The sequence below is a fragment of the Protomyctophum parallelum genome, assembly GCF_964188405.1.
Source record: "Protomyctophum parallelum genome assembly, chromosome: 4".
Taxonomy (NCBI): Eukaryota; Metazoa; Chordata; class Actinopteri; order Myctophiformes; family Myctophidae; genus Protomyctophum; species Protomyctophum parallelum.
Window position 1 is genome coordinate 30,775,475 of NC_139700.1, and position 16,491 is coordinate 30,791,965.

Consider the following 16,491-nt stretch of genomic DNA (forward strand, 5'->3'; position numbering starts at 1 on the left):
GGCCCTTTGGGAGGCGTGATGTGTCGTAGGCCTGCAAGCTGCAGCCTGGTCTTCCCCCCCTGGATGGTTCGCTCCAGCGATTCTCGCCCGGCTGAACCACCTAGTGCTCCTGGCTCCTCAGGGAGACTACGGAGAGTTGGCCTAGGCTCATCAGTCAAGCTTGACTGTGAAAACCAGACTTGGCGACGGGCTAGAGATACGATGGACATCAGCCGTCCACGCTCTGAGGACATGACGCCAATGCCTCCAGTGACACACCAAAGGTGACTGAGCCAGTATTAACGTTGCCACTACTAGGCGGTCACGCCGTCACGGAACTACTGGCGACCAGGTACAGGCACCGTAGGCTGCATATTGTATTGCATAGCAATACCTCGCAGCCCAGTGCAAATTTCTCACTACGACGCTGCGAAAAATTTGAAACTGATCCCCTGCAGACTACCGGAAGATATAGACTACTTCGGGTCATCACGGGGTCAAAGTTGACATTGTTTGTATACAATACTCGACGACGCATGCGCGAAGGATGTCTTTCAGTGCAGCACCGCCTCTGGCGGTCAGCAGGGACGAAATAGAACTAGGCTTATCTTGGTGACACGATTAGGCAGTAGGCTACATGTTTCTTCTAACCCCATGGTTAACCTGCCTCGCTATCATGGTGGAAGAAGTACTATATAAAAGAAAAAGAAAATACTCTGTTACTGTAAGTAAAAGCCCTCCCCCATTCAAAATGTACTTAAATAAAAGTTGAAATGTACTGGCATCACACCAACTTAAAGCACCAAAGCAATTGAACTGATTTATGTAAGTGGTTAATGTATTATTAGTAAGAATTAAGTAAAGCAAAGTAACTAGATCTAAAACTAAAGCCTGCAAAATATTGTAGTGGAGCAAAAAAGTACAATATTAGCCGAGTAGAATACCATAGTATTGAAAAATGTCTATCTATCTCTGTCTCCGTATCTCTGTAAGTATTGAAACTCAAGTGAAGCAAAACTTACTCTGAATTGTTTAAGGTACAGTACAGTACTTGAGTAAAGGCCTATTCATAGCCTATTCATGGTCACAGCTCACCCCAACACATCTCTCTGCTTTTACTAACCTCTTCACTGAAAACTGGACTATTTATGAATAAGCCTTAAAATGTGTCCCTCTGGCTGTGCTCTGCAGTGCAACGTGACGTGTGGTGAGGGGGTGAGCAGCAGGGAGGTGGGGTGCGTGGGTCCAGGGAGGACCCCGGTCCAGGAGCGGTACTGTTGGCCGTCGTCCCGTCCCGTCCTGCAGAGGCCCTGCAGCGCAGAGCCCTGCCACCACACCTGGATGATGGGACAGTGGTCACAGGTACAGTGGTACTCAAATACTGCCATGTAGAACTGCTCTGTTACTGATTACAAAACGGTTTCTCATTTAACCGATTAACCTACACGAGCAAGATTAAGTTTGGTTATCAGTTTGGATTACTCTTAATTTCCCAGCGCTAACGTGGTCGGCAAAGTACGATAGGCCTACTCAACTTCAGTGTTTGAATCTAAAGTATATACTCATCAAATATTACAATTTTGTACTTGAAAGTATTCAAAAGTACAAACCTACTTTTTCTTTTTACAATGTCAATACATCGATATAGACGAATCTGTGGCCAGATTTTCCAGACATTTTCCAAAAATATGAACATCACAGAGATATAAGCTTGCATTGCTCTGCGTTGTGAGCTTATAGGAGCGGCTGTTTGCACTTTATTTGAAATAGTGCCTATAAGTGGTTAATTCAATGTACTTTTCCCTTTCCGAGAAATGTAGTGGAGTCAAAAGTACATCATTGTTGTAATCAAATCAAGACACCATTGAAGAGAGTTGATATGTGTGCCAATTGTGTGTGTGTGTGTGTGTGTGTGTGTGTGTGTGTGTGTGTGTGTGTGTGTGTGTGTGTGTGTGTGTGTGTGTGTGTGTGTGTGTGTGTGTGTGTGTGTGTGTGTGTGTGTGTGTGTGTGTGTGTGTGTGTGTGTGTGTGTGTGTGTGTGTGTGTGTGTGTGTGTGTGTTGCTCAGTGCTCTGCCAGCTGTGGGGTGGGCTACCAGCAGCGCATGGTGTCCTGCTCCGTCCAGGACCAGCAGCACCCATACACCCAGCCCTCTGCCAGTAGCACCCACTGCCCTGAGCCCCACCCTGAGGCCACCCGACAGTGCCTCCTCAGAGACTGTCCACACGTCGCCTACTGGAAAGATGGTCCGTGGAGCAAGGTGCAGTACTGTGTGTGTGTGCGCGCGCGCGCGCCTGTATGCGTGAGTCAAAAACTTGTTTACGCTTTTTTTTGTCGCCTGCCGCAAGGAACAGATTTTGGCACTAATGATGCAAGGCGTCATGCCAAGGAGTATAAATTAAGCGTTAGTTAGGGTCATTATTTAGCTATGCAGAGAGCAGTTGCCATACTTTAACAGAGGTTTTGCCCCGAGTCACTGGCTTTAGCCAAATTTGGCCCAAGTTGCCGCTGAACTTTTCACAGTGCTTCTAATTAAATTACACATTCGTATGATGGAGCATGAATTTATGTTTTTGTAAATTCATGCCCCACTTTGTCAAGAGTGTCGCACATATAATAAATAGTTAAAATAGCAGCGTGAAACGCGCTGAGGAAGGCTGTTGGACGAAACATCCGGGAGTGATCTGTTTGCGCCTGCAGATCCTGAGTGCTGGTGATCTTTTCAAAGATACTGTTTCTGCCAGAACCGTTGCACTCGATACACGTGAACTGTGAACTATTCAACTGACAAGTGCTGCTCGCCTTTCTCTTTCTCTTTCTGTGCTCCAGTGTTCCCAGACCTGTGGGGCGGGTGTGATGGAGCGGGGGGTGTGGTGTGTGACACCCAAAGGCCAGCCGTCCAAGCACTGCAGTCCAGCTGACAAACCCGAGGCCCAAGCTGCATGTCGAGAGCGAGAATGTATGTTCTGTTCTGGTCTGGTCTCTTTGGGTTCTCAGGGGATGATAATTTCCACCCTCCAGTGTTCAAATGTAACCCCAAACACATCACAAATATAGATGGTGTGTGTGTGTTTTATTATTTTATTTTTTGGTCTGCAACCATACATTTATTAGTCTCGCGTAGCCAGACTCTTCTCTTCTCTTCTCTTCTCTTCTCTTCTCTTCTCTTCTCTTCTCTTCTCTTCTCTTCTCTTCTCTTCTCTTCTCTTCTCTTCTCTTCTCTTCTCTTCTCTTCTCTTCTCTTCTCTTCTCTTCTCTTCTCTTCTCTTCTCTTCTCTTCTCTTCTGCATGTACTTACAGCTATTATTGCAGCACCTATGAACAATATAACCCCAATCAAGCATGCAGGCCAAGTGTTCTGGTCTGTTTAGTGCTTAATGCCAAACAGAAATGTGTAGAGTAATGCTATTACATTGACTGCGCCAGATATGGCAGCCAACTCCATATCTGATTGCATTTATTGAAAGTCAACTTATGTTTTTAACACGCCGGGCAGAACCTTGACTTAAAAAATCTCCATAGCGTGCTTATTATGGGACATAATCAAAGTAGAAAATAGTCTGCACACAGTTTTCTGTAAATTGTAGTTGTAAACTGCCCCATGGGGGCGGGGTTGGGAAGTGTGCCAGCTGTTAAAATGTTAAAATGCGGCAGCGAGCCAAAATGTTTGCAGGTTCGTTCCCCACATTTTCAGATGTTTAGACGCGGCCCTGAGGTTCACTCTGGAACGTTGGGCTGCCCGACGGCCGCTGCCAAGTCAGGCTCTGGTGGAATTAAAATGATATGCTCGAGTGACAGCCAGTTCAGCGGTCAAGTATTAATGCTAATCAGCTAATCAGAGAAATCTGGCCTCCACACTGTACCATGGGACAACACGAGAGGAAATGGAAATAAAATGTACAGTATAAGTGGGTTTTTCTGTTTTACCTGTGGCATTTTGGATTTGAACTTAAAATCATTATTTTATAGAACAATCGTGCAAATCTTTGAATATATCCATTCTTTTAAAGCAAACATTTTTTAATATTATATAATATTTAGTAATATACATACTTGGGGGTGCTTGACATGAAAAGGTTTGAGCATCACTACGTTTTTCAGAAAACCTTTACGATTTAGAAGACATTCTGTAGAATCAGCCTCAGGTCTTAATGGGTTAAAGTGGCCAGATTATACTAGCTTTTTGGGTTTCATTGTTTTTTGTGGTTTCTCGTCATCGATCATGAAAAGACAGTAATAAGTAATAACATACATCTGACCCACCATAATCAAAAGGATAGCGCAAAACAAAAGCTGACAGCTTGTTTCCATTGCGGCCAGGGACGGATTAACCCCCACGAGGGCCCTTGGGCCGGTGATGTTTTTGGGGGCCCCATAGTGCGCGAGCACGCGACATTTTTGTGTTTGTTTGTGTTTTTATCATCTTTTTGACCTAAATTTAACTAAATCAATGGCCAATTTCAGGGCCTCAAACCCAGTTCTGCGCAATCCAGTTTCCTTGAAGGGCCCCTGAGAGCCAAGGGCCCCTGGGCCACGGCCCCACTGGCCCAATGGATGAATTGGCCCTGATTGCGGCCCATAGTATACATACAAGTGTAAAATGAGCCATTACGACACCATCAAGGCCCAGACAAAATACATTTTAGTAGACTAAAACTAACTGAAAACTATTCAAGACACTACGACTAAAACTAAAATTGAAATTTGCTGCCAAAAACAACACTGATACACCCAAAGCCACCATGTTGGGTGTCAAAACTTGTATAAACTATTTTGTTTGTATGTACTTTGCAGTGTGCACACTATACACACCCATGTCTTCATGATGTCCACATGAAATTTTGAGGGTTTCTACTATGTTTACAATTTTCTTTTGGTGGTGTTTATTGTCTTATTATCATTTCATCGAGGTGCTTCATAATTTGTCCTCCCTTATAGGCCAGCTGTTCACGTCTTGCCGAGAAGTCCAGATGAGTCAGGGTGTGAGGATGGACGGGGAATACTATCTGAAAGTCAAGTCACGGATACTACAGGTGGGTCTGCTCTGTCCATATGAATCTGCCACACGTCATGACTCCAAGCTTGAATGGTCCCTGCAGGACTGTTGTCTCCTTGGGATCTAGATCAACTGTGCTGAGATGACTTATAGGGCTCCATCGTGTGCCACCCTTATCCCTATTTTATTTTATTAGCCATTTTTTACTATTTTGAAAATCATTTTAAAATAGTTCAACTAGCCCGATCTACATCTACACGCCGTGAGCGTGAGATGTGAGCGTGTAGATCAGCTATTTGAACTATTTTAAAAGGTTTTTAAAATAGTAAAAAATGGCAAATAATTTCAGGGATAAGGGTTAAGGGGTGGCGCAAGATATAACCCTATAGTCTGTTGTCTCCTTGTAGGGAGATATCGAAGGTATCGAACCGATGTCAAAATATTGGTTTTTGTCTATATATATTTTATTTATGTTGAAAAAGCCTTTTGTGATTATGAAGGTTGCAGATTCAGTGTTTTCTGGGGAAGCTTTCAAAAGGGTCAACAACATCTCCTTGTGATCTATAGATCTACTGTGCTGAGATGGATTTATAATCTGTTGTCTCCTTGTGATTTCTAGATCTACTGTGCTGTGATGGATTTATAATCTGTTGTCTCCTTGTGATCTATAGATCTACTGTGCTGAGATGGATTTATAATCTGTTGTCTCCTTGTGATTTCTAGATCTACTGTGCTGAGATGGATTTATAATCTGTTGTCTCCTTGTGATTTCTAGATCTACTGTGCTGAGATGCAGACCGACTCTCCCAAGGAGTATGTGACCCTGCGCAGTGGCCAGACCGACAACTACTCTGAGGTGTATGGATACAGGTGTGTGCATAACGGAACGTCAGGGAATGGGATGACTCATAATAGGAGTCATACATAATAGTCAGACAACACATATTCTGTGTCGTCCAGCTATGACTGGGCGGCTGTGGCTCAGGAGGTAGAGCAGGTCGTCCAATGATCCCTGGGCAGTTCGAATCCCGGCTTCTCCTGTCCACATGTTGAAGTGTTTGGGCAAGACACTGAACCCTACATTGCCTCCAATGAGTTGCTCGGTGTGAGCTTGCCACCATTGGTGTGTGAATGTGGGAAGTAAGGACGCTGGCGTTGACTGTTTGCCGCTTCACCTACCAATGAATGAACCATTGTAAAGTGCTTTGAGCACTTGGAAAAGCGCTATAAAAATGCAATTCATTGCAATTCATTGACTTAATCACAGTGTTGAGCAGATAGCTTAGCTATATAAGAAGAACCTGCCCATCCTTCATTATGCTTTGTCGTATAGACGACGTTGTATGACGAATTGTGGAATAAAGCATATCGTCTCTGTCAGGTGGAAACCTCATATGTCCAAAACTGTTCAGCATAAGAAAATAAAACAAATACATCAGATCTACAAGCTTAAAAGAACAACCTGTCAGCGGGGAGTGTTGGGCTGGAGGAGTAGGACGAAGGCTCCTCCCTGAGGGGGCTCCTCACTGGCAGGTGAGAGGTGAGTCAGTAGGCTATGACAGCAGTGACAACACAGAAATGTGTGTGTGGAGGAATACATTGGCATAACTACTAAATTGGGGAGAAAAAGGTGTTTTCTAAAAAAATTAAAAAAAGACAAAAGAAAGAATAGATAGATAAAGTTATATTGTATTAACATTCTATACATTGTATTATTTATATTTAGTAAAATGTCCCTGATGTTCCATTGAACCCAAAGGTTGCTGAACCCCTTTGAATGTCCGTACAACGGCAGTAGAAGACCGGACTGCGACTGCAGGAACGACTACTCTGCAGCCGGATACACGCTCTTCAGCAAAGTGCGTCTGGACCTGGTCTCCATGCGCATCACCAGTAAGTCATGATAGTCATCATTATTATTACTCTGCACTTCATATAATAAGAAGAAAGCTTTTCCAAGCGGCCATAGCCACTTCTATAGGTTGTTAATGGTATGGTCACATATACCAATTATGAAAATTGCTCAACATATGCAAGTTAGCATCCGGCAGTTTCTACCCATATACTCAACATTTCTATAAAACCTTGGTGTACTCAACATGCCTGGGTTCACATTCTGGCAAGTGGACTATAAGGCCTATCTTCTGTTTCTGAGGCAGCTTGATGTACAAGCCAAGCTGGGAGGCCAAGGGGGCCAAGGGGGGAGGCATTAGGTCCCATTTATACTTTTAGAGTCTTTGGTATGACCCGGCTGGGAATCAAAAAACCAACTCCCAGTCTCAGGGTGGACACACTTGAAAAAGATTGAGAACCACTGGTATAAATCACCCAATAAGGACCACACAATAATATTGTTGTAACCTCTGTGCGCCCCTTGCCCCTGTATTACCTATAATAATGCCTTGTGCAAATGAAGTTCTGTCCACATGCAATTTCCGTTACTTTTCTTTACTCTCCTCTATCAAGATAATGGTCTTTCAGCGGCCTGGGTTCACATCACCAGGTGCCACGCACGCACGCACGCACGCACGCACGTACGCACGCACGCACGCACGCACGCACACACACACACACACACACACACACACACACACACTCTCACACACACGCACACGCACACACACACATGCATGCCATGCATGCGTGCGTGTGCTTTTCTGCTCAAGCATCGTAATGGGATGTAACACCTCACATTTGTTTTCTTTGGCCTGGGTACACGGGAGCACGCACGCACACACACACACATACGCACACACACATACACACACAGATATACAAACTCACATATCTTGCTGCTATTTAAAAAAAAATCTTTGACGTATTGGACATGTTTGAATATTTTTCTTATTTTCTTTCTCTTCTGGGGAGGTACAAAACCTTTTCAGATGGTCTGTGGCGGCCAAATGCATATCAATTTGGGGTCCTTGTCACGAACACGTTTGAGAACCACTGGTCTAGTGCCCTCACCTAGAACCCTTTCAGTCCTCCACCCCGTGCTCCCATGTCTGGTCAGGGGTCAGCACATGTTCCCACCATGCTGGACCCACCCTCTGCATGGTACTAATTTAGCTTTCACAGCAGCTTGACAAGAGAGAGAGAGAGAGAGCGAGAGAGAGAGAGAGAGCGAGAGAGAGAGAATAATGAGTTCAAGATGAAGGCTAAGGTTATGAGGAGATGCAGCAGCTTGTGCGTGCGTGGAGACTCTTAGGGACGTTATCATCATCTCATATAGGCAACGTGAAGCCAGGCTGGGGGAAACAAGCACTAGTCACGGTTAACATGCGTGACTGACTGTGCAGTGCAGTCTGAACACGTGACCCACTTACACTGTTGTAAAAAGTTCACTTCACTATCACTGGATTCACCCCATAGGTAGACTGTAAAATATATGGACAACCATCCCCCATTGGTTTCCACAGACGATTTTGAAGCCACTTTTTCGGCGAATTGAAATCTGCCATACAAGAAAGTTGTTGTTGAGGGGCGCTAGCCCCTCCTATATACAGGTTTAATGTTTGTTTTTAGTTAAACAAACAACGCCATTGACAATGGAAATTTACGTCATCTTGTCCCTAACACAAACATTAAAGGTGATATAGACAAGTTTTCAGCCAAAATTTAAAATATAAATGTACTTTTTTCCCTCCATCTATATTATGATGCTGAGGTGTTCCTGAGGTGTTCCTGCAACAGCACACTCTCCCTTTGGCTCCCTCTGGCTGAAGGGACTGTTTATATCCACTACAGTTTACTCGGGACGTCGGGGGATTTAAACTTTTAGCCAATTTGCAGCGCGAGGCTGAGACGGTGTGTTCAACCCAGCAGTATTATAATGAAAACGTGATTGTGATGTATAGTATTATCCCCATATCTTAGTTTCACCAACATTGTTCATGTGAAATAGTATGTTTATGATTTAATATGTAGGCCTATTGAAATTATGAGAATTGCTATGTATAGCGCATGGTCTGGGTGGTGTGAAAACACCAGCAGCCAGCACCCCTAAGAACTCGGAGGATCCTAGAAGTCACAGAACGTCGGACCCCCCATAAAATCTCCTGGTTACATCAATATCGTTCAAGTGGAGTGGGTTGTATACGGCTTATTTGTTGAAATGGTGGAAGTGGAAGTGAGTAATAGTATCATGTCACGGTTTGTCACCACCGCGGCGACCACGACTGCCTGCCGACTTGAAGCATGCATTCAACCCGTGCTCGCCAAACGGTGACAGCCGTCGCGGATCATCATAGCGATTTTATTTTCATTGCAATGAATAACCGTGGACAGAGTAGTTCACAAACACTGGAAACGTGTCTATATCACCTTTAAATGACATTTGTTTTGTCCGTGTTTGTTTTACATCACCTAATCATAGCAACATGAGTTTGACTTTAATGTTAATGTTGTCCTTTTGTGCTCTTTAGCCACAGACCTGCAGTTCTCCCACACCCTCCTGGGACGACCTGTGCCCTTCGCTACAGCAGGAGACTGTTACAGTGCAGCCAAGTGTCCACAGGTAGGTGTCACACTGTACATGACTGTCTGGCACCCTAAGGTGCAAGTCTAGAGCGTCTCAGTCCCACCCCCTTTCAGAACGACGAGTGGCCCAGGAAATTATTCTCCATTCATTTTCTCCATAGGCTTTTCAAAAAGTATTTATATTGTAACGTGTTATATATTTAATCCTGTATACTTAATATCAGTGTAATTCATAATTATGAATTAATTATTCAAAAATATGAATTATAAGTTTAAAAAAATTAAGAGTCAAAATCAATCTGAATTTAATAAGGGGCACCAGTGAAATGAGCTTAGGAATAAGCACCAGATTGATTTGTATTTAACCCTTAATTTAAACCACTAATAAAATAATTAAAAGATTATAAAATAATCAATTATTATTTTATCTTAATAAATCTATGGAATCTGAAGGTAAGAGGTCTTTTCCATTACATAGCCTTTCTTACTTTGCATGTGTCAAAAACCAGTAAGTTCAACTCTTGAGCAAACAATAGACTTGTTTTAAAAAGGAATCAATTTATTTCCACACCTAAGCTTATAGACAAACTCAGTAGAACAATAATCAAATTAATTCTTAAACAAGGGTTAATACAGGTTCAAATAGAATTTAAGAAACAAATCAAATGATAATGAAATATATGATAGATAATGTTCTTTGCCATGAACTTAGAAACTTGATGTAATGCATCACTTTCCTGAGCGTTGGTTTGTTGAGCACTTTGAGAGAGAGGCAGACTGGGGTCGTCTGTCTGAGGGAGAGAGGTTGCGTGGCAGGCGGCAAGTGGCAGGGGTTGATCGCTGGTCTGGGTAACCCCTGAGCTTCTTGTTGTAGTGCCTTGTTTTGCCTGGGATCGTCTGGGACGCTCAGGTCAGAGCGTCGGGAGCTGGTCTGTGTAGCGATGTGGCCAAGGCCCTCTCATCAGACATCCTTCTGGTTCCTCTCCTCTCCCTCCATCCGTTATCCTGGGGTATCCTCGATGTCCTCATCCGTCCCCGATTCTCCCGGACTCTCCACTATCCTAGTTGGTCTTCTTTCTGCATGCCTCCTCAATATATAGTTCTCTTTGTTGTGCAATGCATGGCTCAGTTACCATGTATGTCACTCTCTTTGCAAGATGGAGACATTGAGATGTCTTGTGACATTCCCAGACGTTGTCAACATGTTGCTGTTGTAAGGCAAAGTTTCTTTGAAGTTCATTTTGAGAAAGGTGTATACGCATGCACTTATCATGGCTTTAGATTTCACATAACACACAATCTGCAATAATTACATTTATTGTATAGTGAATGTCATATTTCCAATTGATGGTCAAGGAATTGTGAATGAATGTTTTTATGACTGAGTGGAACATTCAACCATTATGACATATCCAAAGTCAGGGTGTGATCTGTGGCGATGACACTTAATCCAGCTGAAATGGAATCAAGTCTTTATGGTACAAGGTATCCCATGGGACTGAGTCTGTAGGGAAACGAGTCAATAGAATGTATATTTCCGTGTACATGAAGTACATGAATGTACATGAACATGAAGGCCAGTGGTGCCTGGACTTGGACAGTTCCAGTAAGAGTGTGTACATTTGTGCACACAATTATGCCACATGGGCAGGATTTGAGACCATTCTTGAGGGTCAATAGGTCAGAAGACTCTTCTGCAGGCTATAACTGTCCGGCTCCTCCACTTACATGCACTGCATGTGCATGTGACGTCAGTATGGGAGAGAGAGATCACTTCAGCATGTTCATTAGATAAATGCTGTATGTGCTATACAGTAGCTAGATGCTTAATTGTGCCTTTATACCCCTCGTCTACTACAATATAAAGACGGTTACGCCGTGGACAAAGCCAACTCGGATCGTGACAAATCATGACAACAAACACAATATTTTGTGCCGATCAAATCATTTGAAAGAAGAAAATAAAGGCAGGATACAACAATATTTGTTTTGTTTTTCTTCTTACTAATTATTTGATCGGCCCAAAACATTGTAATTATTGTCATGATTTGTCACGATCCGAGTTGGCTTTGTCCGCGGCGTAACCGTCTTTAAATAAATACTTTTTGAGCCTATGGGGAATCATTTCCTGGGCCACTCGTCGTCCTGAAAGGGGGCGGGACTGCGACGCTCTATCTATAGGGTACCGCAGAATACTTTGATAATATTTAGATTTATCAATATCACTTCAGTTTAACCACCTAGACTACACTTTGTAAAACGGACCAGAGTTGTTCCTCCTTTTCAATCTACACCAAATGCCTTTGCCAAAAATATAGCAGATGTACAAGCTGATATTTTGTCAAATGTTCCCCCCCAGAATAAAACTAAATGAAACAAAAATGTTTTGAGAACCACCGGTGTACACTCTAGCTCATATCGTTGTTGTCGGGCAGAAACCTCTTATCTCCATTATTTATTTATTTAGTAAGTAAATTAATGCCCTGCTTGATCATCATACTACAGCATCTCACAAGAGCATCGGATGTTTGAGCTTGTACATCTCCTACTTTTGCAAATTTTGAATTTGAATCCTGGAAACAGTTTTGGACACCCGACAGAGACGATTATGAGGTTTTCTTGCCATATGTTGTTGAAATGGTGGCGATAGCTTAAAAGCTGCAATTCTGAAGGAATTATAGTTTGACCAATCCCTATGGTAGAGTACATTAATACATTATATCTGCAGTGGGATGTTGACCCTGTGTTCACTATGTAGGAACATACTGTACTTGCTATGGCCTGAAGTTCAAAGTGAAATATCTCTTCTATCCATGAAGCAGATCTTCCATCTTAGCTCAGTGGGTTGAAATTCCATCTCCTTTGTGGGAGACCTTGGTTCATATCCCAGGAAAAACAGTATGTTTTACAGATTGCAGGTTTAAAGATTAAAAAAGGGTTTTTGATTACTTAATTCCAGATTGTTTTGTGTGTGAAGATACAGTATTTATTTTGTGTATATATATAAATATATATATATATAGCCTATACAATACAGTGTAGACCGAGTGTAGCGGTTAGAGCAGAATGCCTTTCATGTGGAAGTTTGTGGGTTCGAACCTTAGAGTATATATATGAATAGAGAAGGCACCCAGAGGAAATCTTGAGGAGAAATGGACATAGTGGCCGAATGAAGGTATTGCAGCCTGGCCCCAAACACATGAACGCGCTGTCCGTTGACTAACATTGTACACGTTCACGACGGACGACGCTTGTGCGTGTTCAACGGCAGCGCGTTCATGTGTTTGGGGCCACTCACCATTGCAATCCGTCCCAGAATGCACTCTGTTCCTACCAGGAAGGAGGAGTGAATCCGCCTCATGCGCTTTTGAGCAACTTAATGCAAGTGGATGGGAGGAGAACTCGGGTGTCTTCTCTATAGATATATAACTCTATGGTTCGAACCCTGCCTGGGGTCGACGTCCGCAAGGGCATGCGTTGATTTTGTCGACAAACTAATATGAAGAATATTCGTCGACTACCTTTTTCCACTGAGGAAAACTAAATGGAAACTAAATAAAAACTAAGCTATGATGACTAAAACTAAGACTAAATATACTGATTTTGTCAACTAATAAAAACTAGACTAAAATGTTAGGAAGGGACTAGTGGACAAGCGATCCAGTATAAGTCATTTTTCACTTGGTTGCATGCTGAAATTAGCTGATCTACAAGCTCACGCGCGTCGTAGATCAGCTATTTTCAGCCAGTGTAAAATCAGTCATTGCGACAGCATCAAGGCCTGCCGAAATACATTTTAGTCAACTAAATAAACCGTAGATTTTGTCTAACAATCTAATGATATTTAGTCGACTAAAACTAGACTTAACACATCCCAGGTGACTAAAATGTGACTAAAACTAAATGGAAGCTATTCAAGAGACTATGTGTAACCCAGCCAACATGGCAACGCATGTCAACTGTCAATCAAGGCAGTATAAAGGTGACATCAGTTCCTACACTCACCACTCCCACTTCCACCTCATGCAAGATGGCCGAAATGTTTGGCATGGCAGCAGCAGCAGGTTCCTGTTCACTACTGTGACAATCCTTATGGTTACTCTTCGGTGAGTTATATACTAGGCTTGGTATCATGTTAAAGGTTTTATGACATTCATTTTCATTTATTTTTCTTTTTCTTTTTTCTTTTAGGTTTTATGACCTCAATTACACCCAAAAAACCTGAACTTTGAACATTCAGTGGATTTTCTGTGGTTTTAAGTTTTCTTTGGGGTTTTTTGGGCCTTTTGAGCTACAATGAAAACAGGCAACACAGTGAAACAGTGACATCTGCTGGCAAATCCCATTGACATATATGGGATTTGCAGTAAGTGATGTCACTTACTGCCGGCAAATCAGAGCACCTGTTTGAGCCAGAAAACCCCAGATCACAGAAAATCTACTGAATGTTAAAAGTTCATGTTTTTTGGGTGTAATTGAGATTAGAAAACCTAAAAAAAACAAGAACAATTCCAAAACCTTTTTTTTAATGTCACAATCCCTTTAACTTCGATCAACTGGTTAACTGTTTGTTTATATTGAAAGTATTTGATTTATGATGCATGTTTGAACTTTGAACTTAAAACTAAAATAAAACTTTCCTGCCAAAAACAACACTGACGCGGTCGCAATGGGTTCCTAACGGCAAATCGATCTGAGCCACGTCTCCTTAAGGACGCCCGTCTATAGCCTGACCTGGACCGGGAGACTCCGGACGTAAAATAAATAAATACGATATTTACTCGCATAAAAATGGGACTGTGAGTGTGACCCAATGTTTTGTTCCTGGAGAAACCCTGTGTGTGAATCAGCTGCTGTGTCCTGTGTCCACAGGGCCAGTTCAGCATCAGTCTCATTGGGACCGGCCTTAAGGTGGCTGAGGCCACCAAGTGGACGTCACAGGGAAACTACGTTTCAGTCAAAGTCCACCGATCAGAGGTAAGAACTTAAGCTCTCATACAGTGTACAGTATGTACGTATGTATGGCCTTAGTAGTAGTACGTCTTACTGTAGGCTCTGTGTGTGTGTTTCAGATGTGTTCAGATCTTTGTAACGATGGCATTTGAACAATCACATTTTCTGAGGTCTAATTGTTTGTGTGTTTGTTGGACTGACTACATTACTGTGCATCAGTGATTCTCCCACTGCTGAGCCGTGGGGGGATTTGGGAGTGGGCCCCCAAATAATTGGCAAAACTTTAAGATTTTAATGATGACCAATAAATAGGAATTTAAAGTATACTATGTTTAGTTTCATTAATCCAAGGTGGAATAAAATCGATTTATCATTCAAAATAAACATGCTCTGAAAATACACGGCCCCCCCCCCCCCCCCCCCCCCACTCAACTGGCCACTTGACAGTTGACTCGGCAGCTGAAATTTCAGCTACCGCGTTGAGTGGCCAGATGGGTGTGCCGTGAGGTGGGCCGGGCCCTGATCCAGAAAGGATTGAGAGAACCACTGTCTATAACTGTAACGATGGTATTTGAACAATCATTGCCATCAAACTTTACTGAGGTCTAATTGTCTCTGAAGACTGACATACTGTACATAGTTCAGATGGTTGGCAGTGAGATGTGATCTGAATCGCCATCGCTTGTGTTTGTTGGGTGTGATTCACTGTGGAAGAATCCTCCAGTGGTGCCATGCATGGTGCCATGCATGTAAGATTCCTCTCTCTCCTTCCTCTCCCAATCTGTAGGACGGGACAAGAATCTACGGTCGCTGTGGTGGATTCTGTGGGAAGTGCATTCCCCACACTCACAATGGCCTGCTCGTTCAAGTACAGTGAGGGTCCAAAGCTGGGACCAATCCTCATCAAGAACCTTGAAATGGACACAGTGGCCCACTTGGAACGAGCTACAATGGTGATATTTCTCATTCGGAGCCCTGAATATTTCATCTGTGAAAGTGGACAATGGATGTCTAACAGTACTCCTCCTAACATCATCTGTTCCCTAAATGGCAGCTAAAGTAGCCTACAGACTGCTGAAAGAAAGACAACTGGACAAAAACACTCCATTCAAACCTCCGATTGGCTGAACGCTGAAGAAGTAACAAGTGTTTCGGTGTGTTCGGTGTTGGGATGACTCTCAAAGGAGCCGCACTGGGAGATCATGTACCTAACTGTGATGAACAATCCTGTCATAAGGTGAGAGGTTCTCATCTAATAAATAAAACATTTGCTCATGGCACTCTGTGGAACAACAACAGTTGTCTTATCACAATTTAAGCATTTAGCTGGTGCTCGTATCCATTATCAACTTAAGAAAAAAATAATGAAACTGTAGAATAAATGCGAGTTCATCTGCAAACTGAATTTTATAACGAAGAAGTGTGATGACATTGGATATTTTATGAGGGATGATTGGTGATAATGTCACGCCTTTCTGCCTTGTGTGCAATGTAAGCCAATGGGGCTGGTCAAAGTATTTGACGAAACATTCATGAGAGAGATGTCACTGCAGATCAGAAACGTCCTGACGTGAGTCTTAGGCTCAACACTTAGGGAAATGACTTTAGCAACTATAGTCGTGATGTTTCGTGTGTTTCTACTAATGTCCTCCCAGACTTGCCTTATCTCAAAGGTCAAAGTTGAGGGGTTTGTGAGCCTTATGGAACCACTACAGGAAAAAAAAACACGTTAGTTCTCACTGTTTTGCATTACTAGATTCTATTTATCTTTTATATTACTACTGAAAACAAGGCATACAAAGTCTGACTACTGCCAGCTGGCAGCATGAAGGTGGTATGACAAGTGACACTTGTGTATTTGCATGTGATGTATCATATAGGTCACGCAGGGGAGGTTCTCATCTCTTACCACACGGTAGTTTAGTTCAGGTGTGACGTCAAGTACAGTACTGTCCCTCCATAACTCTTCGTTGTTCGCCTCCGTCTCGGGGCCTACTGTAGGTGCCTGCAACCCCCTCTACCTCTCACAAAGCATCCACACTCTACAGAGATGTATTATACAATATTTATGTTTGACCATATTTA

The 16,491-nt window shown here is 42.9% G+C and overlaps 1 protein-coding gene across 1 annotated transcript in view; it reads left to right on the top strand.

The window, feature by feature from the left end:
- LOC310857790 (A disintegrin and metalloproteinase with thrombospondin motifs 20) overlaps positions 1-15,477 on the top strand; it is a 156,209-nt gene extending 140,732 nt beyond the window's left edge. Inside the window, 9 exon segments of the mRNA XM_083763675.1 lie at positions 1,171-1,341; positions 2,047-2,238; positions 2,808-2,937; positions 4,917-5,011; positions 5,750-5,844; positions 6,734-6,867; positions 9,399-9,490; positions 14,326-14,430; positions 15,194-15,477. Of these exon segments, the coding sequence (XP_083619801.1) occupies positions 1,171-1,341; positions 2,047-2,238; positions 2,808-2,937; positions 4,917-5,011; positions 5,750-5,844; positions 6,734-6,867; positions 9,399-9,490; positions 14,326-14,430; positions 15,194-15,283 (1,104 nt within the window). The 3' untranslated portion in view covers positions 15,284-15,477.
- Positions 15,478-16,491: the final 1,014 nt, after the last annotated feature.